The following is a 24,282-nucleotide window of genomic DNA, read 5'->3' on the forward strand; positions in this document are numbered from 1 at the left end:
GGCCTGCATCAATTCTGCAATACCGAAGCGTCATGAGCCATTCAAAAAGCATGTTTGTATTTTTTTAAATAAGCATATACAACATTCATAATAAAAAGTAATATGTTTCCAAAATGAAAAAGGGATAGAAGTCATTAGAAATGTTGAGAATTAGGAACAATGCAGCTAATGATGCTAAACCACCACAAAATAGTTTTTGAAAAACTGTGACAGAGGGAAGGGTATAGCTCAAGCAGTAGAGCACATGCTCAGCATGCATAGATCCTGGGCTCAATCCCCAGCACCTCCTCTAAAAATAAATAAATAAATAAACCCAATTACCACCTCCATCAAAAAAAATTAATTAAATTAAATTAAAAAAAAAAGAAAAACTGTGACATGGTGGAATACACAATGGCATTAAATTTTATAAGTAGCCTCCAAAAGTGTTTATACTAAACTCCAATTTTTAAAAAATAAAATATGTGCATGAATAGGTATAAAAAATGCAACAAAAGGTTATTAGTGCTTATTTAAGTGGTAGAATTTTGATAATTTTTATTTACCCCTCTAGACTTTGTGTTTATTTGGTATTTTTATGATGCATCTACACTAGTCTTTTTTTTTTAATTTTTAAAAATATTTTTTGTGGGGGGAGGTCATTAGATCTATATATTTATTTATTATTAGTTTGTTTTTTAATGGAGGTACTGGGAATTGAACCTAGGACATCATGCATGCTAGGCATGTGATCTCCATTTGAGCTATACCCTTCCCCACTGAATCTGCACTAGTCTTAGTTAGAAAAATATCATTTTTAAAACAGTATATGGATGAGAGACTATACATACATGACTCTCTCCCCAAATCGTAGAAGAGCATGATGAGGTGATGGCAAACCACAGCCCTGCGGGTCCAGCCGCACTCATGTTCACTTGAGCCAGGCAGGCCTCAGCCTCAGGAACTTTCATGCTCAAGCAGATTCCAGGCCAAAGGACACAGAGCAGGAAGGAGGGTGACACCCCCAAACCACGTTCATGCTGCAGCTTGCCACACTCCCAAGACTATTGGAACACAAGCTCTTCCACTAACAAGGAGGACTTTGGAAGGGAAAGTGGGTCTCCAAGAAAGTCAAGGACAAGCACTTGGGGCTGAGGAAGGAAGTTTAGGACCAGTGAGGAAGTGGCTGACTGGAGATTCTTAAGGTGGAGAGGGGAGAGCTGGGAATTCACTCAAAAAATAATGATACCTACTCTAAAGTCTGAGACAAGTGAAGGGGCAGCAGCGGCAGAATCAGCTTTAGAGTCGGCTCAGAGAAGTGGCTGTGTGTGTCCAAGTATATGAGAAATGCACTGTTTATGTTCCTTTAATAATTCATTGTTAAGAATCAAATCTAGCTGCCAGAGCTGGGAGCACATGTACCAGCTGGGGAACAGCAGCCATCTTCAACCCAGGAGGCCTGGGAGAAAGAGGGCAGGAAGAGCCAGCCACACTGCGTCTGCATCCACAGCCAAATGAAGAGCCTGGAGGCGAGGGCATCTGGGGAAAGGGGAGTGGGGAGAGGGGGAGCCCCTGAGCAAAATGCAAACAATCTCCATGCCCTGGGGCTACTCCCTGCCAACCTGGGCTGCAGGGCATCTGATAGGCTGGCGGGGTGGAGAGGATCTGGCATGGGAAGAGTTCCTGTCCCAGGTGGGCTAGGGGCTCGGGGTGATGGGTTGGGGGTAGTGGCATATGCTGTCAGGCCAGAAGAGGGCCGCGCCCCTTCTTTCAAGCAGGACTAGTCAGAGGGAAGGCCTGGGGCAGGGAGGGGAGGGCTAAGCTGGAGCCTATGACCCACCCAGCAGTGGCCCCTAGTTAGAGGAGTGGAGAAGAGGGCCAGGGAGAGGGTTACTCTTTTCCTTATTTTTTTGACACCTCATTCCCATTCCCCAAAAGGGAAAAAATATTTTGAGAAACCAAGTCCCTTTCAACCCATTAACCCACAGCTTCCCACTTGCCTGCCATGTTCCTTCCAGCCTTCCAGAGGCTTCCATCACTCCTCATCTGTCAGTATTTTCTCCTCCTGATGCCCACTCAGAAAGCACACCAGCCACTCTCCTCTGCCTCATTCCTTTTCTTCATCAGCCCCATTTCTTATTTTTATGCCATTTCTTGCCTTTGCATTGTCTCAAGGATGGGATGGGCTTCAGCTGCTATCCATCTGAAGGTAATTCAATATTCAAAATGGGTTTATGGGGTTGTATAAAACTATATACTGGGGTTGTATAAAACTATATACTGGGTGAGAGCCAGATGCCAAGGCAAATAAAACATAGTCCCAGTTCCAAGATTCCAGCTTAGCAGAGAAACCTACAAAATTAAGTGCAAAGTGTCACAGGGGAGCAAAATTATCCGGCCCTCAGCCAAACCTGGGTCCAACCTGCATTCAAACGGGGCCTTGCCCAGCTGACTGCTCACTTCTGCTGAAGACTCTCCAGAGGTGCCTGTCTCATGACAAGACATATAAATGCAGGACTTGGCACTGTGGGAATGCCCAGCCTCTCCCAGGGAGGGTGCTCTGAAGAAGCCTACACATGCCTTCGACCACCATCCACAAACCAGGCAGCGGGGCTCTGGCTCACCAGGGGCATCCCTGCAGCCAGAGTGCTTTGTTAGAGAGGAACACAATTCAAGAAGCCTTGCCAAGCCAGGCTGGCATTTGAGTAATTATATTAATGAATCTCTGAGTTTCAAAATCTAATATTAGATGGTGGCTTCAGGACCATCATCCTCAGTTACTGTCCCACGTGACCAGGAATTCTCCTGAGCAGCCGCATGCCTTGAACAGACTGTGTGTGTGTGTGTGTGTGTGTGTGTGTTTAATTTTTTTTAAATATACGTATTTGAAACTATGCCCAGAGATCTGTATGCTGGGCCCACTCTATAAAGTACGATACCATGATTAAGTGAGAGAAATCTGGCCCATATCTCTTGGGCTGGCAATACCCTGAGGATTACTATTCTGTGGAGCAATGGCCTTTGTGTTCGAAGCCAGCACTGCTCACCACAGAGTTCCCCTTGGCACAGCAGGCAGGCCTTGCCTGCAAACCCGTGGGCCCTGCTTTCCATCCGGGCTCATTAGCTGTCTCCATCTCAACTCCAAACTCAAAAGTTGGGCTTGACACACACAAGGGGCAGCTGATCCTCCTGCTCTGGCCAACTACCCGGTGCAGATCAGACCAATGCACCACCATCCTGGCCATTGTCTGTGGGCCCCGTCCCAGGCTAGCAGAAATGATGACCCAGTTGGCCACACTATGCATGTGGTCAGGGCCAGAGGGGACCAAGTAAACTGCAGCCAAGTAAACAGGCACTAAGCACAGGTGAAAAAGAAAGTTTGCTATACTCTCATGATTACATTTCACTTATGCCGTGCAAAATGCAATCTGCTATAAATGACGTCAGGTAGCTTAGAACTCAAATTTCTGTAAACTCCACATGCCAGAATAGGATTCAGCTCCCTTATCTGTTCCATTTGCGAAATCTCTTTGGGTGGCAGAGATCTGCCTTGGTTGCTGCGTCTGTAAAATGGGCTTTTGTGGAAATAAGTTCTCTTCCTGGGACTGGAACACTCAGAAGGCCCCATGGCCCAGAGGCTGCAGTGGCCAGCTCAGGTCTAGTGGGAAGAGCTGGCCTGAAAGATGGGGGAAGCAGGAAAGTTGTGCCTCTTGGAAACTCTCTGGTAGGAAATAAGGGATCGCTGTTTAATGATTCTTCCATTATTATTATTTTTCAATAATAGGCAAAAAATCCACATCAGTGCCATGCTGCCAGGCATGCCAGGCTTACTCTCAACAGTGTCTTAACTGCAAAGGTACCCTGAGCTTTGAAAGGGTTAAAGACTCTCTCAGAAGACTCATGATTCCCTAAAAAAAAGGTATCCTAGTCCCAGAACCCTACACACAACCAATTAAAACATGGAAAATAGAGCTGCAAGAAATTCAGAGAGGAGGCTGGGTGTGGATCGGGGGAACTTTGCTAGCAAGGGAGGGCTGTCATAAGGACAGACATACAAGTTCTGCTTACCCACCTCTAAAGCAGGGCCTCTCGACCTCACCACTACAGGCAATCCATGACCTACGATGATTCAACTTAACGATTTTTTTAATTTATGTGGTGTGAAGCAATACACATTCAGCAGAAACCATACTTCGAATTTTAAATTTTGATCTTTTCCTGGGCTAGCGATCTGCAGTACAATACTCATACTCCACTGTGATTCTGGGCAGCAGCAGCGAGCCACAGCTCCCAGTCAGACAGGCAAGCAGGAGGGTAAACAACTGATATACTTATAACCATTCTGTACCATACAACCAATCACTCTGTTTTGCACTTTCAGTACAATATTCTATAAATTACATGGGATTTTCAGCACTTTATTATAAAATAGGCTTTGTGTTAGAAGATTTTGCCCAATTGTAGGTTAATACAAGTGTGCTGAGCACGGTTAAGGTAGGCTAGGCTAAGCCATGATGTTCAGTAGGTTAGGTGCATTAAATGCATTTTTGACTTACAATATTTTCAACTTTATTGGAACATAACCCCGTTGTAAGTTGAGGGAGCTCTGCAGTGACATTTGGGGCCGGATGCTTCCTTATTGAGAGAATGTCCTGTGCACTGGCCTTGATTCACTAGATGCCAACAGCACCCTCCCCTGGTTGTGACAACCAAAAGTGCCCGTGGACATTGCCAAATGTTCCCTGGGGGAGCAAAACCGTCCCTGTTTGAAAACCGCTCTTCTAGGATGACCAACCATCCTGATGTTCAGGAGACAAAGGGGTTTCCAGGGAAAAGGGACTTTCAGTGCTAAAACCAGGAAACTGCTGGGCAAACTGGGATGAGCTGGCCACCCACCCTTCTTCCCTCCCAACTAACTTCAATCCCCCCACCTGCCATCAAAACGCATTTCCTACGCACCCCCACCCCAGGATGTGAATAGTAGCTCTTCACCATCCTATACGAAACTACCTCTCGTATGCCTAAAGATCACATCCCACCCGACAGCTTCCTCTGGGGCCAAAATACTATTCTTGTCCCGTCTTTCTTCTGGGCACCATCTCCCAGCACCATGACTTCCACGAGGCTCTCTCAGACACATGCCGAATTGCTCACATACTTCTTATATTACTAAGGCCGAAATTGACCTAAAACGTCTGGTAGGGGAAACAGCCCCACCCCGGGGAGGATATGACTGGGGTGCAGAGCTCTAGTTTGCCCATGTTCAACTCCCCCTCAGCAAGTGGCCCCAGAGACACAGAGAGATCACCTGGGAAACGGAACAATGGGGAGAAGCCATTTGGCTCCCCTGTTCTCCTCAACACTTGGCTGAGTCTCACATGACCTGCTAGTCACAGAGAAGGGACCTGAGACCCTCTAAAGAGGGGATGAAGGAGTTTCCTGCCCTGGTGCTGGTTTAACACCTGAGAGTCCTCTGCACAGGGCAGACCACCTGGTCAGCCCCTAGCTCAGCATTCCCCACCCCAAGCTTTCTATCCATTTGCCTCCTCCCTCTAAAGGCCTCTCTTCCTTTGGTCCCTCAGGGAGCCGTCTCGTTACTACGGAAACAATGATGTCATGTGGCTGGGTGGGGCTGCATGTCCCTCCCACCACTCCCTAACTAGGTATCATGCCTGCCTACATCACAGCTCAGAAATTTATAGCCCAGCGCTGGGTATTTATAAGGTGGCTCTGGTGTGACCACAGATTCTGTGCAGGGCTGGTGACTATTTATAGCCAGAGGATATACACTTATTACACACACACACACACACACACACACCGTATTCTGGGCCACGTGTTATATAACTGCCATTATGCAATAACGCCCATTACATAATAATTATGCACTAATGGGGATATAATCTACAGGCATAATAAGGACACACTCCCCAAGGGCTGCACATGGTAGACCTCCTGCAGGCCATCTCCAGGGATCTCCTAATCTCTCCGAGCACTCTACCCAGTCCAGAAGAATCACCAGGTGTCACCCTACTCCCAGCTGTCATCCACAGCCTACCCTAGACCAATAGACCCAGCTGCAAAGCTCTTTCCAGATTCCTTCTTCCTGTCTTGTCTGTGCCCCTGGCCTGGAGATAACATTCCTCTCTGCCATATCTTTAAGCCTGACACAAAGAATTATGATAGGATAAATCCTGGAAGGCTGAGGGATACTTCCCTCTCCATTTCAAGAAAAGGAAAAAGCAGCAGCAGCAGTCACCCCTGGAAGGAGCCAGTAGGGTCTAGAAGAGCCTCCCGGACACCAGGCCAGTTGGCAGAGGGTTGGCCCCACACAGAGGAGCACCCTGGCCCTCCAGGAAAGAGCTGGAAAGAGGCAAGGGGCTGGGGCCAAGCGAGGCACAGCCAAGCAGGCCACTTCTTAGTGGCTCCTCCTTCCCTCAACACCCCGTGGTGGCCAGGCCTTTGGCAGTGCCCTGACTTCTGCCACCGGGGTTATACCACCAGCAGAAATGCCCCAGAGAAGGATCCTGGCTGCTCAGACACTAACACATGTTCTACTGGTCACCCTGCTCCCAGCATGGACGAACAAAAGCTGTCACCTCAGAGGAAAAGAAGACAGGGACATAAGCTCTGCACCTGGGGTGACAGGGGACATGGGTGGAATGGGCAGGGGATGGGAAAAGTTAAGACCACAGTGGCACTCCATGGAGCCAATTCAATTAGCCCAAACTGCTCTTAAAATAGATATCGCTGTATTTAAAAGTATTTGATGAAAAGTTAATTAATGGAAAAAATAGAAGAACCTACATGGATCTGGGAAGTGAGCTTCTCTCTGGTGCAGGAGGGTGGTGTGGGGAGCCTGTCTGTCTCTTACATTTCTCTATTTGAATTTTTTATAGAGTGTGTTTCACTACAGTAATAAGAAAAATCAAATACCTCTTTAAAAAAGAGTAGGGCTGAGGCTCAGGCAACACTTCTAATCTCTGCATCCCATGCTGCAGAAACAAATGTCTGCTGCTCTTTGGGGTCTGAGATGGGCCTGATGGGGTCACTGGATCACCACATAGGCCTGGGTCAGCTGAGTACCAGATCCCCTGGTCCAGACCTCAGATCAGCAGAGCCCTGGCACACAGAGAGACCACAGTGCAATACATCAGGAGGAACGTTCAGTAGGAGACACGGAGGGGGAGTCATGATTCCTATGGGGAAGAGGAGCCCCCAGATGGTTTCAGCCCCAGGAGCTTCTGCCCAGAAAGAGGAAAATGGAAAAGGACATGCAAGGGAACAGCCAGGGATCAGAGGTTCTGTTGCCACATTAGAAAAGGTAAATAGGGTCCTAAACTGGAGGAGAGGCAAGAGGTGAACAAGGGGTATATTCTGTCTGAACCCCTCTGTTTCTTACAGGTCAGAGGGTCTCAGCTGGAGCAGTTCTGTCCCCAGGGACACTTGGAAATGTCTGAAAATATTTTGGTTGTCACACCTGGGGTGGGGGTTGCAACTAGTGGGTTGAGGCCAGAGATATGGCTAACCACCCTACAATGCACAGGATGTCTTCCATGACACAGAGTGATCTGGCCCAAAAGGCAGCAGCACCATGGTTTGGAAACCCTGCTCTATGGGAGCTGATATCAATGGCTAAGAGGTTAAGTTCCTACCTTACTAGCCACAGAAACAGGAAAATCTCTGGCAGTAAGTTAGCCTCTCCCACAACCCAGCTGCCTTGAGAATGTTGGGAGAGTTTTTATTCACTCAGCCCCAAAGTTTTCAAACTTTAAGAAAGGGGTAAGAGTGAGCATCTACGTGAATTCAGGAGCATAAAAGGCAATGAAGAGCAGATTACTGCAAAACTTCCAGCGATCATCTGGTTAATTAGGATAATTACATTCATTTTTATTTCAAACTACAATTCTAAGCAGACTCCCAGGAAAAGGGCGTGACAGAGCAAGGATCAGGGATCCCAAGATCCAGCTGAGCCCGCCTGGCTGTGCACACCTGGACTTCCTGAACAATCTGTCTGCCCACCCCATGCTCCAGGAAAGGGTGCCAGGAAGCTGAGCCGGCCACAGCAGGGAGAGGGCGTCCAGCCGACCTTTCCCCACCTATACTAGCACACCGCCTTTCAGGTCAAAGGCAGGGGCTGGCCGGTGGGAAGGGAGACCAGGGTCAAGGACAAGCCAGGTTCACGCTCTCTGTTTCCGCCCCACATGCGGCTGGGGGAGCCCTTGAGCTGAGCCACAGGCTGGGCTCCAGCCCCTCTGTCTCAGCTCCTAGAGAGCAAGGGAGACATGGGAACCTGCAAGGCTTTCTCCTCTGAGATTCCGCCAAGGCCAGCAATCCTGGTGAAGTTCAGGAGCAGCAAGGCCCGCAGAGGGAAGCCGAGGAGCTCAGTGACCTGAAACTTGGGGTCCTTCTGCTGGAAACTCATCGTGTGACCCAAGTACCTGGATGTCTCTGTACTTGGGTTCCCTTCTCTGTACAGTGGGGACAATACCTGCCCTGCCTATATCACTCAACCATTGTGAGGAGGGAATCAGCTCTCAGCAGGCTGAAAAGACTCAGCCAGCTGACAAAAACGAGCTAATTCCTCACTGTCTTTCAAGGTACAGTTCAAGCAGGTCATCTTCCAGGAAGTCTCCCAGGTCCCTGAGTCTGGGTCACCAATTCTTTACACACAGAGACCGCTGTGTGTGTCACCTATGTGCACACACACACACACAGAGCCAGGAACGAGGGTTTAAAACTAGAACTGGTATAAGAAGTTGGGTGGTTAACACATGAACGGGACTCAACACGGTGCCTCGGCCATATTGGGCCTTCAACGAAAAAATGGAATTAAAGCCGGGGATGGAGACCACGAGTGTGCCCTCTCCTCCATCGACAGGAAACAAAAATTTTTCAGGAACCTGGACAAACCTTAAGTTGTTGGATGTTCCCCAAATTAACAGCAAACAATGGCCCTGATCCTGGGGCAGTGGCATGCCGGGTCATTAAGACATCCAAAGTAAAGAGAAGAGCCAGAACATCCCCCCACTGACAGGCCATGATGGCCAGTAGGGGGACAAATCACTTGGGAGACAGGCCCACAAAGGGCAATCCCCAAATATTTTTTTAAATCCCCAAAGGGCCAGAAAATCAGATATTAAATTTCCATACAAAATAAGGAACCCAGGTATCCAGCGGGCAAGGTCCAGACCAGCCAAACCTCCCTGCTGCAGCCCCTCCGCCTGCTGGGACCCTCTTCTAATGCCAACAACTCTTCAGCTCAAACATGCTTAAAATGGCGACGGCGGCCTGCAGGGCCAGGCGTTTGTCGTACTGTTTGCCATGGTGCCCTCAGTGCCAAGAAAAACCTATCATGAGAAATGCCATCAGCTATATTTATCTATCTCTCAGCCCCCCAGCCTCCTCCTTCCGTCTGCCAACCAGGCCCTGCGGAGCCCCCCTCACCCAGTGGGCACACTTCCCTGTTGCTGACGCCTGTGACCACCTGCCCAAGCCTCGCTTCCCGGCGCTCTTCCCCAGCCCTGGCAATCAGGCTCCCACACAAGCACAACGATCGACGGGCTGTACCCTTTCTTACTGATATACTGGTTCGTGCCCACGTGTGCTTAAAGTTTGCACCCCAAAGGTGCTGGTCGGGTGTCCCTTGTCCCAAACCAAGGGCACAGGTGGTCCTCCATCTCCTTTCAGACTCAATTCCCTGTGTGTCAGGCCTTGGCAAGACCGGCCTGCCCTCAAAGTCCTCCATGAGCCATGGGCCAGGTCCTCTGGGAGGGATGCCTACGCTGCAGCGTCTCCCAAGTCAGTCCCCATGGGGAGATGAGAGGCACCGGGTGAGAGAGCAAGCAAGTTCCTCCCGGGCCTGCGCACCACTGCCAGCAGGACGCCTAGCTGCTAGGTAGGCCTCTCACCTCTCTACTCCCCTGATGGAGAGTGGGGAGCCCCAGCCTATATTTCAAGGTGCTAAGAATTTCCAAGAAGTGTGTGGAGTTAAAAGGGCCCCACCCCTCTTCCTATCCAGCCAAGAGGGAAATGGCAGAATCTGGAATGATAAAGGGAAAATGGCAAAGTCAAAGTTCAGGACTGCTCAAATCCTACAGCTGTGATGAGGCCAGTGCCAGGCACTTCAGATCATTCTCTTCCCAAGCACCATGGCTCCAACTTGACCCTTCCTACCCTCAGGCTTAGCACAGAAAGTTTGAAGGTGAATCAACAACTATATTCTAAGCCCCCAAACCTCCTAGTCGTGCTTCAGGAGGCAGCCCCCACCTTCTGCCCCAGGCTTCTCCCCAGAAGGCTGCCTCTCGCCTCCGAGCCCCCAACTCAGAAAAGAGTTCCAGGGAGCCAACTCCTCTGAGAATGAAGCAACCCAAATAAAAATTTTAAAACCCAGAAGCTCTTTCTCTCCTGCCCCCTCCCCCTCCACTGGCAAATGAAAACAAACAAGAAATCAAAGAGGCCTTTTGTGCGAGCACCGCGCTGACACTGCTGGGGCCTTTGAAAGGACTTCTGAATCGGACACTGAAGGATAAAATAACTGAAGCGTGGCAGCTCCTGAGACGGGGGGTGGGGTGGGGGTGGGACTGACAGGGCAAAGAGAAAAAGGGGTGGGGAGGGAGACACCTTCTTCCCAGGGCAGAAAGGGGGATGTTTAGCTGTGCCCTCTCTGGCCAGCTGTTGCAGAACAGAGACAGACCATGGCACAGCCTTCCACCCCTCGGGCCTATCCTTCCACAGCATCCCAGGCCCCTGCAACTCTAGAAGGTGGCTGAGATGGGCCTTGCCTCCTTCTTCATGGCCCACCGGGAGCAGCCCCCAGTGAAGCCCTGCTGGGTGTTCCCTCGCCTCCTGCATGGATTGCTGAACGTTCACATCTACAGGACGGTACCTTCTAGAAGTTATCACGAGGCCTCCGCCCAAACCCTGTGGGCCATGTGCAGGAGTCTCTCATTCTTAGAAGGGCCTTGCTTACAGTAGGTTCACCAAGTGTGTATTTCATGAATAAAGGAAATTCAACCATCCTCTGGCAGTGCCAAAAAGTAAACCGAATCCTCAGGAAGTCCTTCTGCACGTCTGGATCCCAGCCCTCCTGCGATAGAGTGGCCCTGTTTCCTCTGGGCGGGCAGTGGAGCACAGCTGGTCACCATGCTCGGCCTCCCAGGTCCCCTCCAGCTTATTCACAGGCCTGAACTCTGCCAGCTCAAGCTCAGACAACAGTGGTTCTTTTTCCCCTTGAGCTACAGCTTCCAATTCAACCATCAGAGTGAGCACTCCACCAAGACCCCCTGCACATCGCAGCCAGTGGGAACCCCTGACTAGTTGGGCAGACGTGCTGTGGACAAAGGAGATGACAGCAGATGGTCAAGGGAGTCCCAGAATGCAAGGACTGGGTCTGGGCATTTCTGATCTCCTCTTTGGGGTCACATCCCCCACAAAGCCAGCCTGAGCCACATCACCCTTTCACCCCAGAACCAGGCACCCCGTGTCACATTAACAGCAAAGGTAGCCTGGGCCAGCTTCACAGGTGTGCAACCTGGACAGTCACACAGACCCTGCGCTTGGTTTAGTGATCTATTGTCTCATTGTAATTCCTAATCATTTTGAACTAGGAGCCCCTCATTTTCATTTTGCACCGAGCCCCACAAATCATATAGCTTGAAGGCCCGGCGAATCATGTAGCTACCGCGGGATCTGATCGAACCTAGAGTTTCTGTGTTCAATGTCAAAGGCTCCCGTTTAAGAGGGCCTCCAGGGGGTGGTGACCAAAATGGCAAGGATGCAAGGAGCCACATCGAATGTGGGAGGCATGAGAGACTGGCAGCGTCTGGCCTGGAGAAGGGACAGCTTCCTGGGAAGAGGGGTGGAAAAGAATCGTGAGAGCTGTTTTCGGCATTTGAAAGGCTGCCGTGTTACAGAAAAATTAGCTCTCATCTGGGTCGTACCTTAAGGCAAAAATAATACCAGCAGGTAAAGGTGATAGGGAGACATCCTTGGGCTCATGGAATCACAGCAATCAATCGTAATCGTAGCAGCTGCTGTCCACTGCTTGCCTGCTATGTGCCGGTATCTTTACGTAGTAGCTGGTTTAATCCCTTTAACCATCCTCTGCATTAGATGAATCAAAGAATTTTACAATGACCAAAGCTGACCTTTGACCAACAGTGACAACTCTTCTGGGATGCTCTAAAGGGCACCTAACCCTACATTGGTAAATCTTGTTAATTTTAGGAATCCGGTAACTGGGCCCTGCCATCTTCAACAGCCCTGGCACCAGATCGCACTGCCTCAAAAACGCAGACCAGTGGCATTTCTGGCCCTAAAGAAAAAGAGGCACGGGTGAGATGGCACAGAGGCCTCAGGAGGGGTTAGGACCCCCAAGAGAGTGACAGGAGCTCCTGTGGCCCCTTCCATAGTTGCACCAGAGCCACCAGATGGGCCAGGCATCCAGGAAAAGCTTGAGGGGCATCACTGACATTGGCCATATCTTGGCAGGGCTGACATGGCAGAGCAATGCCCTCCACTGCTGAGAAAGCAGACAGGAGAAACGAGGGAGCTCATATACCTGAGAAGGACGACCTTGCACTTGAAAAAGTTCACTTAGATAAATCCTCAGGTGCTAATCCATTTCCTGCGACAGGAAAGGCCCAGCTGTTCGAGGACCTGGAGGCGAGGAGGGAGGCAGAATCTCTTTTCAGAGCAGCACACTGAACAACCCAGCAGAACACAGCCTGTAGCGTCCAGACTGGAAAATCCTACGGGATAAATCCTACAGGTTCATTCCACAAAAACAACCCAAAAACTGCCAGGAAAAAACCAAGATGAAGAAGGAGGAGGAGGACCACTTAGAAATTATGAGTCTTGAAAGATGGAGCAACCCACTGCAATGCGTGGACCTGATCTGGATCCTGATCCAGACAAACAGAATTAGGAGACAATTAGGAAAATGTGAACACTGACCAGCTATCTGACCATACTAAAGAAACTGTTGATTCTTATTTTAGGTGTGATAGTGATGTTGTGGTTATGTTCTTCAGGAGTCCTCATCTTTAGAGACATGTACACAAATATTCACAAATGAAAGGCTACGGTGCTTGGATTTCCTTCTGAACAACCCAATGCAGGTGGGCAGCAGAGGCTACAGATGAACTGAAACTGGCCGTAAGTTGGAACTGGTGATGGGGGTTCCTTCTACATGTAAATTTCTCTGTAATGAAAAGGCTGAGATGAAAAAAGGCGCCAGTTGAATACCTGGACTTCACGGGCCTCCACTGTGGGCCTGTTGGAGGGATCTGACAGGGAGATGCTGATATTTCCATTCAGTAAAGCATTTTATTACTTTCAGATTTTTTTTTCTTTCCTAGGACAGAGGCCTAAGTTAGAGAAGGTTTGAAGACGCCGGCTCAACCTTCAGATCCCTGTAGAAGCTTTAAAGATAATCTAGCTGTGCTTGAGAATAGTTCAGCCATCCTTCCTCACGTAAGCATCCTTCCTCTTGGCCCCATGCTCCCCTCTGACTCCAGTCATTGCCCTAGGATACCCTCTTTGGATGGAAGGACATTACCAGGAATGTACTAACTCCTCCCCATGGCAGTGCTCTCTGACCCTGCTCCGCCTCAACCTCCCCTCCTAAATGGAACAGACACAGAGAGAGATTCTTTCCCAGCAGAAGGCCACCCTCACGTCCACCCTTTTAGGACCCCAGATTCTGAGAGTGGAGCTCCTGACATCACACACATGTCCTTTACTCCTCAACCATGCGACCTCTTAAAACTTCATGTGGGACAAAACAAGGACCCACAAGGGCCACAGATGGAGGCTGACGGTGCCTGGATGGAGGTAAAGCCACGTCCCCACTTGTCATCAAACCCGGCACAGCCAGTTCAGCCCACATCAGGTTCTTCAGCCCAGTTTGACGGGAAGAAAAGTACTTCTTGTAGAGTCCAAAGCAACTCTCTCTGAGCCCTTGTTACCCCAGTTTATACTGGAAGGAAGGTGCAAAGCACCCTACGTCTGTGTGTGGAATAGATAGAGGCTGTGCTGTTGGACTGACACTGTTCGGGGGCTCAGACAGAAAACATCTTCTAGCAAACCAGGGTAGCCTGGAGAGGAAGCCATGCCTACTCCACACCATCTCGAGACCACCTACCCAACACCCACTGGTGGCCCATGCCACACCAACTCACCCCCACCCCTTCAGTAAGTAAGAATTAAAGCAAGTCCAGCAACAAAAATCCTACCTTCATTGAAACTATCTGGAGTCCAGGGACTTGAACTATAGACACATTATATGAAAACATCCTCAGTTCTCTACTCAGCTTTTGTCAAGGAACTAAGCCTCAGCTGGGGCAGAGGTGGCCATGGCTGCATGCAGTGGGACATGAATTCACTCCTATTACTGGGCAAATGATCTCATTATGTCTAGGGCACAAATGGGGGTGCCTCCCTTCTTCTGACACCTGCCTGATCAGTCCAGGAGCCAGATGGCGGGCCAGGAAATGGTCTCCATCACACATACTTCATCCTACCTCAGCCCCATGCTGGTAGCAGTAAAAAATACGGCCTAAAATAAAAGAGGCCAGGGAAAGAGCTCAGCTACAGGGATCCAGCTACAGAGCAAGGTAGGAGGAAGCCAGCTTAGAAGGAAGATGAGTATTGATTTCGTCTCAGAGGCCCTAGTTCTAAAATCCGACAGTACAGAATCCCCTCAGAGGAGCTGACAGACACAACCTCAAGGCTCCAAGCCTGCCCCAAGCCACCTCCAATACCACCAAGCATACACCCTCCCCACTCTGATTTGCTGTGTAGACAGAAAATGAGGGAATAACTTTAAATTTTTTCTTTAGTCTCTTTTCTGGAAAGAAAAAGAATGAAGGAGGAAGAGGACTGGCAGTTGGTCATTCTTCTTGAGGGATTATGATAGTGACACAAGACCAGGTACAGGCCTAGAAAGATCCCTGGAGGGAGGTAGGGAGGGGTAGGGGGTGTCCACTGCCTCCAACCAACTACCAAAGCCACCTCTCAGAATGAGAGAATGAACAAGAGAAGAGGCCTCAAATATTACCTTTTTCTCTCCAGAGCTCTCCAACATACAAACTCTCAGTGCTAATCCCTTTCGAGGTTCCGTTCCTGACGCAATGCTGAAAGCTCCCCAAAATTTCCCTTCTGGATTAAGTCACGCCTCTCCTCCCAACTTTCCAAACAGGCAAGGAGGTGACCAAAGCAGAAAAGTGAGTTGCTTTTCTTTTTTGTGAATGAACAGGAAGGAAGATACACACACACACACACACACACACACACACACGCACGCGAGCACACACACACACACATTTTCGGGAAAGAACATTCACTAGAGTTGAAGTTAAGCCACACTCTCTTGCATTCGCACAAAGAGAGAAAAAAGAGAAAAAGGAGGAAAAAATACGGAATGGTGGGAATGAAAAAAACACACACACACAGAGAAAGGTTTGGTAGCCCTCTCATTACAAGTTGGTTGGGCATAATGTAAACACACTTCTGCCTTGCTTAATCACAGAGTGCCGCCCGTTTAGGTTTCAAAGGCGGCAGTAAATTGGGCGTAGCTGAGTGGAGGCTAAAAATTAACCAGCCATCTCTGTTTCAATTTGTAAGAAAACAAAAGCGGAAAGAAATTATAAAAAGGGAAAGGGTAGGGGGAAAAAAAAGGAACAGAGGAGGAGAACTGAACCACCACAACCCAAAATGCAGGGTGAAATTGGAAAAGCAAAGAGCAGACCTGGAACTCCTTGGAACACAAAAGGAAAAGGAGATTTTTACAGAGTTTTGATTGTTTGTTTGTTTCTCTAAGACCTCTTCCACAGCAACACCACTCCCTGGCGTGCCTATGCTGGGGAGAGTCTCTCTGCCCCCCAGCAGTGCTGCAGGGAGCTGAGGGCACCCATCCCGGGGTCTTGACACTTCAGCTGAAACATGGAGGGGAGGTGAAGGGGAAGAGTGCAAGGAATCTCGTGCTCGTTTTCACTCTCTGAAATCAAATGACTTCTCTCCTCTCCGACAGCCAGACTCCAGCCAAAGCAGCTCCTGCCTGTGCATCTGGGCCCCAGAATCTGCCCGCCTCTGCCTTCTCTCCTCTTTTCTATTCATTCTGTCTCATATCCGGAGGTTTTACTTGCCCCTCTCTCCGCAAACCGCTGCCCATCCCGCTTCTGCCAAATCCAGCTTTCCCCCAGGACTTGCGGGGAAGCTGCAGGAAAGCCAGCACCTGACCCCCAGTACTACTTCTGACTCACTTTCAATCTGAGCAAAGAGTGATATACATATATATATATATATATTTTGGTGGTGGTGGTGGTGTTTATCACAAGCTCTCACAATCGTGGATAATTGTGGGGCATCCTGGCCCCAGTCATAAGACCTCCAGCATCTTTTGGGTAAGATGAGTACTCCAAAGATGGAGACGCACAAAAATCGGTAACGTGGCAAGGGAGCAAAGGAGGAAGAATTAAGAGGGTGGAGGGAAACAGAAGGTAAAAGGGAACACCAAACATGCTGTAGGCCTCAGCAGGACGAGTGCACCAATTAGGCCCATCGCGTGTATGCATGTACCGTTTGGAAAGAAGAGGTACAATAAACAGAACAAATGCCAGCAAGTGAAATAAAACAGGGTGGGGGAGAAGGGGGATTGAGAGCAACCTACCCGGAGTGTGGACAAAGTAAGCCAGATAAAGATCCAGTTCTTTGATTGTGACTCCAATGTGATGTGGCTGGACGCACAGGCCGGGGTTCGAGCACTGCGGCGACTTGTAGAGCCGCTCCCCGTCAGTACTTTCCAGGGGGATCCCCTTAAACAAAATCACCATGACCAGGTCCAGCCGCCACACCTTGTCGGCCTGGCGAAGGCAGTCAATCCGCCGGATCTTGCCCTTCTGGTCGGGGTTGGAGAGCACGCAGCAGGGGGGCTTCTTGCCCGTGATGGTCAGCACAAAGTCCTCTCGGAACTCGGGCCGGATGTCTTTGCGCAGCTTGGCCAGCAGCCGGGATGCCCACTTCTGCTTGATCTCAGGCTTCTCGCCCAGCAGCTCGTCCTTCACCGCCCGCTCCTCGTCCTTCGACATCCGCTTCTCGTGCTTCTTGAAGTACTTGCGCTTCCGCGCCTGCAGGTTGAACCAGGTGTAGGAGAAGGCGCGGACGTGAGGCAGCAGCGCCTCGATGAACGGGTGGAACTCATCCTGCAGGCGGCAAGCCGGGAGCATGCGGGGCGAGGGAGGACGGGAGGAGGGGAAGACGGGCGAGGGGGAAAGAGAAAAGGAGAAAAGAAGCGTTAGAAGCGGAGCACAAGAAAAATCGCCTTCTCCTCCTCCTCCCCCACCACAACAATTTTCTCTTGCAATTGTTCTAGGAAAGTATGATCTGGAGCCACCGCCAGCCTAGCCAGCCGCTCGCTCCCATCTCAGCCTCAGCAGCCAGACAGAGACACCCAGAGCCTGAGCACACACCTATTCTCTCTCTCTCTCCCTCACTCACTCACACACACGCGCGCACAGACAACGTTGCCGTCCACACACACACGCTGCTGGTATCCCCGCCAGGCTCTGTCGCGCCCATGACATCTCCATGTTCTATCGCAGCCTCGAACTCGTGTCAGCTCGCCCCGGCACGGTGTCCAGTCTGCACGAATGCCTGTGGACGCACAGGCAGGGCATGCGGGGGCCACCTCACACCCCGACACCAGGAGGTTTTTGGCCACCCCCAAGAAGAGAGAACATGACATCCACAAGCCAGCGAGGAAACGGATTTGGCTTCCCCCTCCCCAGGCTGTTTTCATTCCCTTTTCTCCTGCTCCAATTGGAACATCCACCCCAGCATTTTTTTAAATCAGATCTAAATCCTAAATGTGATTTCAGCTTTGTTATCGACACCAATGCTAATGTTAATCACAGTAATAAGGAACAAAACACTTCTTGTTAGCACAAATAAGGTGGTGGTCTCAGCCACATTAGGGTTAAAAGCTACATGGGGCATCCTGCACCCCGACCCCACTGACCCCTTCACCCTCTTTCCCACTCAGTCAGGTGACAGAAGGCCGGGCTCTCGCTTTTGGGTTTTTTTTTTTTTTTGCTTGTTTGCTTGTTTGAAGTTTAAATAATAATTGATCTCTGCTTACGAAAATAAAACTGGAAAAAATTAAATAATTACCATTGATCTGAAGCACCCGGCAAAGCCCAACGCCCGATTCTGAGCTTCTGGACTCAACAGAGTTGTGAGTTGGGGGCGGGTGGGGGGGGGAGGGGGAGGAGCAGGGGAGGAAGGTAAATGTTTTAAAGGGGGTTATTATTGGTGTTCTGGGGAATAGGGGCCGGGCTTGGGTGGATTCTCAAACCCTTCCCCCTCCTCCCCCCCATGCTCCACTGCACAGAAGGGGGAAATTAATATTTTTTTTAAAAGGAGCAAAAAGAAAGAAAGGTCAGGGATAGCAAGCAGAGAGTGGGAGCGAGTCAGTTACCACACACACCAGGTAAACAAAAGCCAACAAAAAAAATTTTTTTTTCAGTTTCACCCTCTGTACATCCTCTTCCAGTTAAATTTTTAAATAAATAAATAAATAAATAAAATAAAAATATGCAAAATTTAAATATCAAAACCTACCTCCCACCCCCCAACACACAACACACCCCTACCCCACCCCTGTGCAAAACAAAAACAAAAACAAAAACCAGAAAGGGGAAAAGCGGCAGCTGAAGAAAAAGGCTTTCGGCTTTGGCAGCGGCACAGGGGTGTAAACTTCGAGCTGCCTCCCTCTGCCTCTGAGCCTGATCGCAGGCAAAGGGGGAGCTCGCAGATTCCCGGGGAAGAGGACGAGTTCGGACCGGCTGCAGACCGTCGCTGGCAGAAGCGTGCAAAAGAGGGAGGGAGGGAGGGAAGAAGAGAGAGAGAGGGAGAGAGGGAGGACGTGGATGGGATGGGGCTGTGTGTGTGCGTGTGTTGTGTGTGTGTGTGTGTGTGTGTGTTTGTGTGCGCGCTGGTTGGGTTTTGGATTTTTTTTTTTTTTGCTTCTTTTCTCTCTCTCAAACTCCCTCTCTCTCCCCTTTCATGCTCAATCCCCATCCATTTGCCTGTGCCAAAGCCAGTTAAAAGGGGGGGGGAGAAAGAGGGGAGGGAGAGGGAGAAGGATCCACCTATTTGGCAATGAGACATCCTCGAGCAGCCAATGGCTGCGTCCAAGGGGAGGAGGGAACCGGGCGAGCCGGGAGGGTGGGGAGAGCCCCCGGCAGTTGGAGACCAAAAACAATTTGCCCAATCGACAAGTTCACGTCTAATGAACAAGCAAAGTCCAGCAGTTATGAATTTTTCATTCCAGGCTCCCACTCGGGTCCATTTGGCAGCGGCCACCCAGCTAATCTGAAGGGGGTGTGAGGAGGACTAGGCTGAGGAAGACACAAATTTTTTTTTAAAAAACCAGAAAAATAAATAAATAAAGGCCTGACTCCGGGGCGGGCTGGCGGGCGGGAGGGAGCCCCAGAAGGCCTTGGGGAAGCAGCTGCGCCTTCTCTCTGTGTTTTGGTTTCAGTCTCTTTCTCTCAGGCCCGAACACTCTTTTTCTGGTTCTATTTCTTTTTTTATTTATGGGGCGCACAGGGGCGAGTGGAAGTTTTCCTCCCTGGCCATACACATGAGCTGTGCTATGAATAGAAAAAGAAGAAGAAAGAGAGCTCGGAAAGTGTCGATGCCAGCAGCACTTCCAGGGCAGGGACCCGGCACCCAGGGTGCAGCCACTCCTTCCCCCAGGTCTAGCTGCTGCTCACAGGAGTACTCCCAGAGGAGACAGGCCCCCCCAACACCTCATGGCACCCCCAGCCCCAGCCCCCAGCAAGCTCGGTGCCTCCCTCGGCCCACACCCAGCCACGCACGCTCCATTAGCGGTGAAGAGGGATGCCAACGCAATGCAGCTCCGCTCGAGAAACTGCAACAGTTTATTAAAATAGCTTCCTGTCACAGCACTCCGCTGACAAGCACTACACGCAGCCACAAACAACAGCCAACCCCAGAGGGAGGTGAAAAAAGACAAGATGGACACTACTTCCAAATACAATCACTGGGTCTTGCTGACACCCCACCATCACCTCCCAAATGAACTCTTTAATTCTTTACTTTCTCCAGCTTTGCCCTCTCCACTTAATCTGCATTTAGTGTTTCTTGGTTGGAGGAGGGGGAATATTCACCTGTCTCCCATTCAGTTCAGACTAAGGGCCCAGACTGCAGGGAGCAAGGTGCAAGAGCATAAAATAAAAAACTTAAAAGAAAGGGAGAGAGCTAAGAAGGAAACAAGGAAACAGAAAAGAGTCTATCAGGAAACTTGAGACAACCTTGGGGAAACCAAGTCACCAAGGAGAGCTCCACAGGGGAACCCCTGCTCCTGGGCCTGCCTCCCAGGCTGGAAGGAAAGGTAAGCACGGGGGAGGGAAGCCAAGAGTGTGGAAGTCTCCACAGGGTCCTCTTTGGAGCCATGCTTTTGGCCTTTGAGAAGCAGTAAGGAGGAGACAGTTATTAAACAAATGGAAGAGCAGAGGAGGATGTGAACACAGACAGGGAGAGCCTGCTCCCATTCAGAACCCAGTCGCTATAGCTGCCCTCTCCCCAGGCAAGGCTCAGCCCTCAGCTGGCAACAGAAAAAAGGTCACTGCTCACTCGCACCCCTTTCTTCCCCATCTGAAACCCTGTGCTCCGTGGCCTTTATGCTCAACGGAAAGGTTCTTGGAAGAGGGCCTGGGGTGTACCAAAACAAAACATGCAGCCCTGGGCTGGCACTGAACCCTGACAATGAGAAAGGTGCCGCCCAGCTCCTGAGACCCCAGTCCAAGCCCTGAACGGTCTGAAGTGAGCTCATAGCAACCAGAGAGAAACAGAGGTGAGACAGGAAGAGGCAGGTGCCGCTGCAGATAGGCCTCTTATGGTGGCGTTCAATAATTAACATCACATTAATAACCAGCTTCAGTTCAATTAGCCAAGGATGTTAGCTGAGTAACATAAGATACCAAACCCTGCCTCTCCACCTTGAGAGAAGCAATCTTACTTTCTAAAGTCATGATGAGATGGTAGAAACTACAAGTGAGCTTATATTTGGCATGGGGGTGTGTTTTTCTGGTATTTGGATTCATACTAAATATTAGACACCAAGCAGAAAATGGCCAACACGAGCCTCCTGGAGAATTCGAACATGTTCGTCTCTCACAGACCACAGTGCCGGGTGTTAAACATGGGTTGATTCTGCATCCGGTGGTACAGTTGGGTAGGTGGCAGGAGAGATGGCGAATGGAAGGATCCACTTGGAAGTAAGGGAAATGGACAAGATTCCTGATTCACTCCTGGATGAAGGGAGAGGTCAAAGGTCGATGGAGTGGCCGAGAAACTGGACATAAAAGTGGCCCAGGAGGACCAGTGGAGTGTTTTAGGTGGAGCCTCAGGGACCCACTGTGCCCCCTCAATTCTCCCTTAACAGGAGGAGCAACAGGCACTTCCCAGGGGAGTAACACAGAGGAAGAACAATCTTCAGTTGTCCTTCACCTGCCAGTGGCCTGTAACCTTGAAGGTGGGCAGCGAGGAGTCCCAGGCAGCGCTCTCCTCTCACCCTGTTCCCTAAGAGGCAGCTGGCTCCCAGGGGAGGCCTTCCTGGGTGAGCAGCCAGGGTATTTTGAATGATTGGGGAGGGAGGAGAAAAGGTCTCCCTCTCTTTTCTGTGGGGCACACAGAGAAGAATAGCTCAGGTTCCATTAGAAACACTTGGCTCGCCCTACCCCTACAGCCCCCTCCTCCTGCATGCCACTGGTGGCAGCTCTAGGCCTTGGACACGCCTCTCAGAAGCCCCAGACAAAAGGGGACTGTCCCCCTTTTGTTAAGAGTGTGGAGGCCCCGTTAGAAGATTACCTGTCCCAGACCCAGCCTCCTTCTCGGCTCCCTCCTGGCCCAGCAGGGAGCTCAGACGCTCTGCACCCTGCACCCTGCACCCAGACCAGAGCCAAGACAAAAAGAGAAACCCACAAAACCCCCTGAGGATTCAAGGCTTCTCCAGGGCTGAGTTACCCATAAATGCAAGGGCTCAGGGGATGGAGGGAGCAAGGGGACAGGCAAACCTTGGAGGAGAAGGAGAGAGGAGGGAGGAAAGGGAATGAGAGAAAAAATGTCTGAGGGGTAAGGAAGCCAGTGATGCTGGTGAGAGTAGCGAGTGAAAAAGAAAATTAAAGACAACAAGGGAAAAAAATAAAGGAAAAGCAGGGAGATTTCGGGGGAAAGGTGTATTCCTTATTTAAAAGAAAAATTAAGAAGTCAGAGACTTTAAAAACTCACGTGGACTTTTAGTTTGTGGAAAGGAATCTTTCTGCCTTTGTGAGAGGCCTCACTGTAATGTATATTTTCTCGAAACAATTTGGGGGGGGTAATTAGGTTTATTTATTTATTTTAATGGAGGTACTGGGGATTGAATCCAGGACCTTGTACATGCTAAGCATGCACTCTACTCTCCCCTTAAAAGAATTTTATTTTTTTTAAAGCAGCAGTTTTCACTGAAACATTTCTGAAATACCCATGCCGATTTCAGCCATCACTAGGAAAAATGTGCCTCCAAAAGAAAAAGACTGAGCCAGCCACAGGAATAAGAGGAATAGGGAGAGGGAGAGAGAGAAGGAAGCCCAACTTGGAGAAAGAAAGCCAAGCTGGCCCAAAACTGCAAAGAGAGAGGAGGACAGAGATGGAGGGAAAGAGGACGTGGCTGAAAAGGAAAAGTGAGCTAGGAGAAGAGATAAGGACTTTGGGATGGGGGTAAAAAAAAAAAGAAGAAGAAGAAGAAAAAGAAAAACTAGCTAAAGAAAGTGACTGCTTCTAGCTCAAGAAAGTGAAATGTGTTGTTTTCCAAAACTCTACAAAACAAATGAGGCCTTGTGGATCACTTAAGGCAAAAGAGGAAACTGTATAGGTCCTCACTCATGTAAATAGCATTCAACAATCTTCAAGGAAACAAAATAATTTTCCCAGCCTGAGACAGGTTTCACAACTGGCCCATACCTGCCAATAGTGAGACATCTAGAAGCACAAGAAGTTGTATCTTTAAAAACCAAGCCACTGTTTGGAGGTCTCTTTATCTTAAAATAAAAAAAAAAATCCTATTTGTCCACATCCCGCTTGCTTTAAGGCTCAGATTATTCTTTGAGATCCTGGGCACATGCTAATTTTATATATGTCTGTGCTATTTTGAATAACTATACACAAATAGTGCATATAACTGACAAAACCTACATAAGAATTACCAGATATTTCAGGATCCATTTTACTACTGTATATATCTGGGTGGAAAAGGACATAGAAAAATTTAAAAGGCCACAAATAGAGCCCCGATTAGTCTGTCCAATTCCTGGGATTTTATAACTCAGCATTAGCCCAAACTGAAAAGAAGCCAACTTCGTATCCCTGAGATCTCCCATCTTGTCCCACAGTAGAAGGGACACAGGAAAGCAGGGGCCGGCCTCCCGGACTGAAATGGAAAGAGAACTGTAGGCAGCAAAAGGAAGGGGCCGGCTGCTTATCCGAGAGGTGGGTGGGGCCTCCCCTCTCTGGGGGGCAGGCAGGAAGGGGCTCTGCAGCCTGAGTAAAATCATCCAAGAGTCTGGAACCGCCAAGCATGGAAACCAGAATACGCACATTGCAAGGAGGCTCGGAGAATTTGGACAAAGCGGGTTTTTTGGCTGACTTGGGCCTATTTTCCTCTGCTCAGAACAGCGGACCGGAGAGGTTTTCTAGCATCTCCACGCTTGCTGAACGGATTTGCCCCACACCCCCGTGCTGGGTCTTAGGATGAGGCCTGCCTCAGAACCAGGCTGCATACTCCTCTCCTATAAACCAACCCCCCTAGTTTTCCCTTCCTTTTCTCCTCCTGACTACAAACCGGGAGCGGTGGCCTGGGATCTGGCCAACAGGCAGCCTCGTTCTGGCTCCAAACACTACCCTGCTCCAGGCACATCTCCCCTCTTCCTCCTGGCACTGAATAAAATCAGAGAGGAATAGGGGTATTGGGGAAGACGATCTATTCTTTCTGGTGCAACTGGAAATTGTTTACTTTCATCCTCTACGGAGTATGGGAAACAAAACCCCTAGTCGTTAATTCCCTATTTAGCATGAAACTTTCCTGTGTCACCAAACAGCAGTAAAAGCCTAGAAGGCCAGAGCCCTGTCGTCCCGCCAGGGGGCTACCTGGGAACTGGACACTCCGAAGATCGCACAGGACAAGGGCTTCGAGGGGCAAGGGCAGTGCGGAGTCTGAGCCTCACTCACCCAGTCGGC

At 49.7% G+C, this 24,282-nt stretch overlaps 1 protein-coding gene across 11 annotated transcripts in view; it reads right to left on the reverse strand.

Annotated features, from left to right (window-relative positions):
* Positions 1 to 24,282, reverse strand: part of NFIX (nuclear factor I X) — a 101,282-nt gene that overhangs the window by 50,940 nt on the left and 26,060 nt on the right. For 9 of the 11 annotated variants that reach the window (XM_072947576.1, XM_072947575.1, XM_072947579.1 and 6 more), the window contains one exon: positions 16,652 to 17,183. In XM_072947576.1, the coding sequence (XP_072803677.1) occupies positions 16,652 to 17,183 (532 nt within the window). Of the gene's footprint in view, positions 1 to 16,651; positions 17,184 to 18,150; positions 18,217 to 24,282 lie in introns of those variants that run through there. The other 2 variants (XM_006206230.4, XM_015240991.3) reach the window with 1 other exon arrangement.

Source organism: Vicugna pacos, chromosome 22, assembly GCF_048564905.1.
Source record: "Vicugna pacos chromosome 22, VicPac4, whole genome shotgun sequence".
Taxonomy (NCBI): domain Eukaryota; kingdom Metazoa; phylum Chordata; class Mammalia; order Artiodactyla; family Camelidae; genus Vicugna; species Vicugna pacos.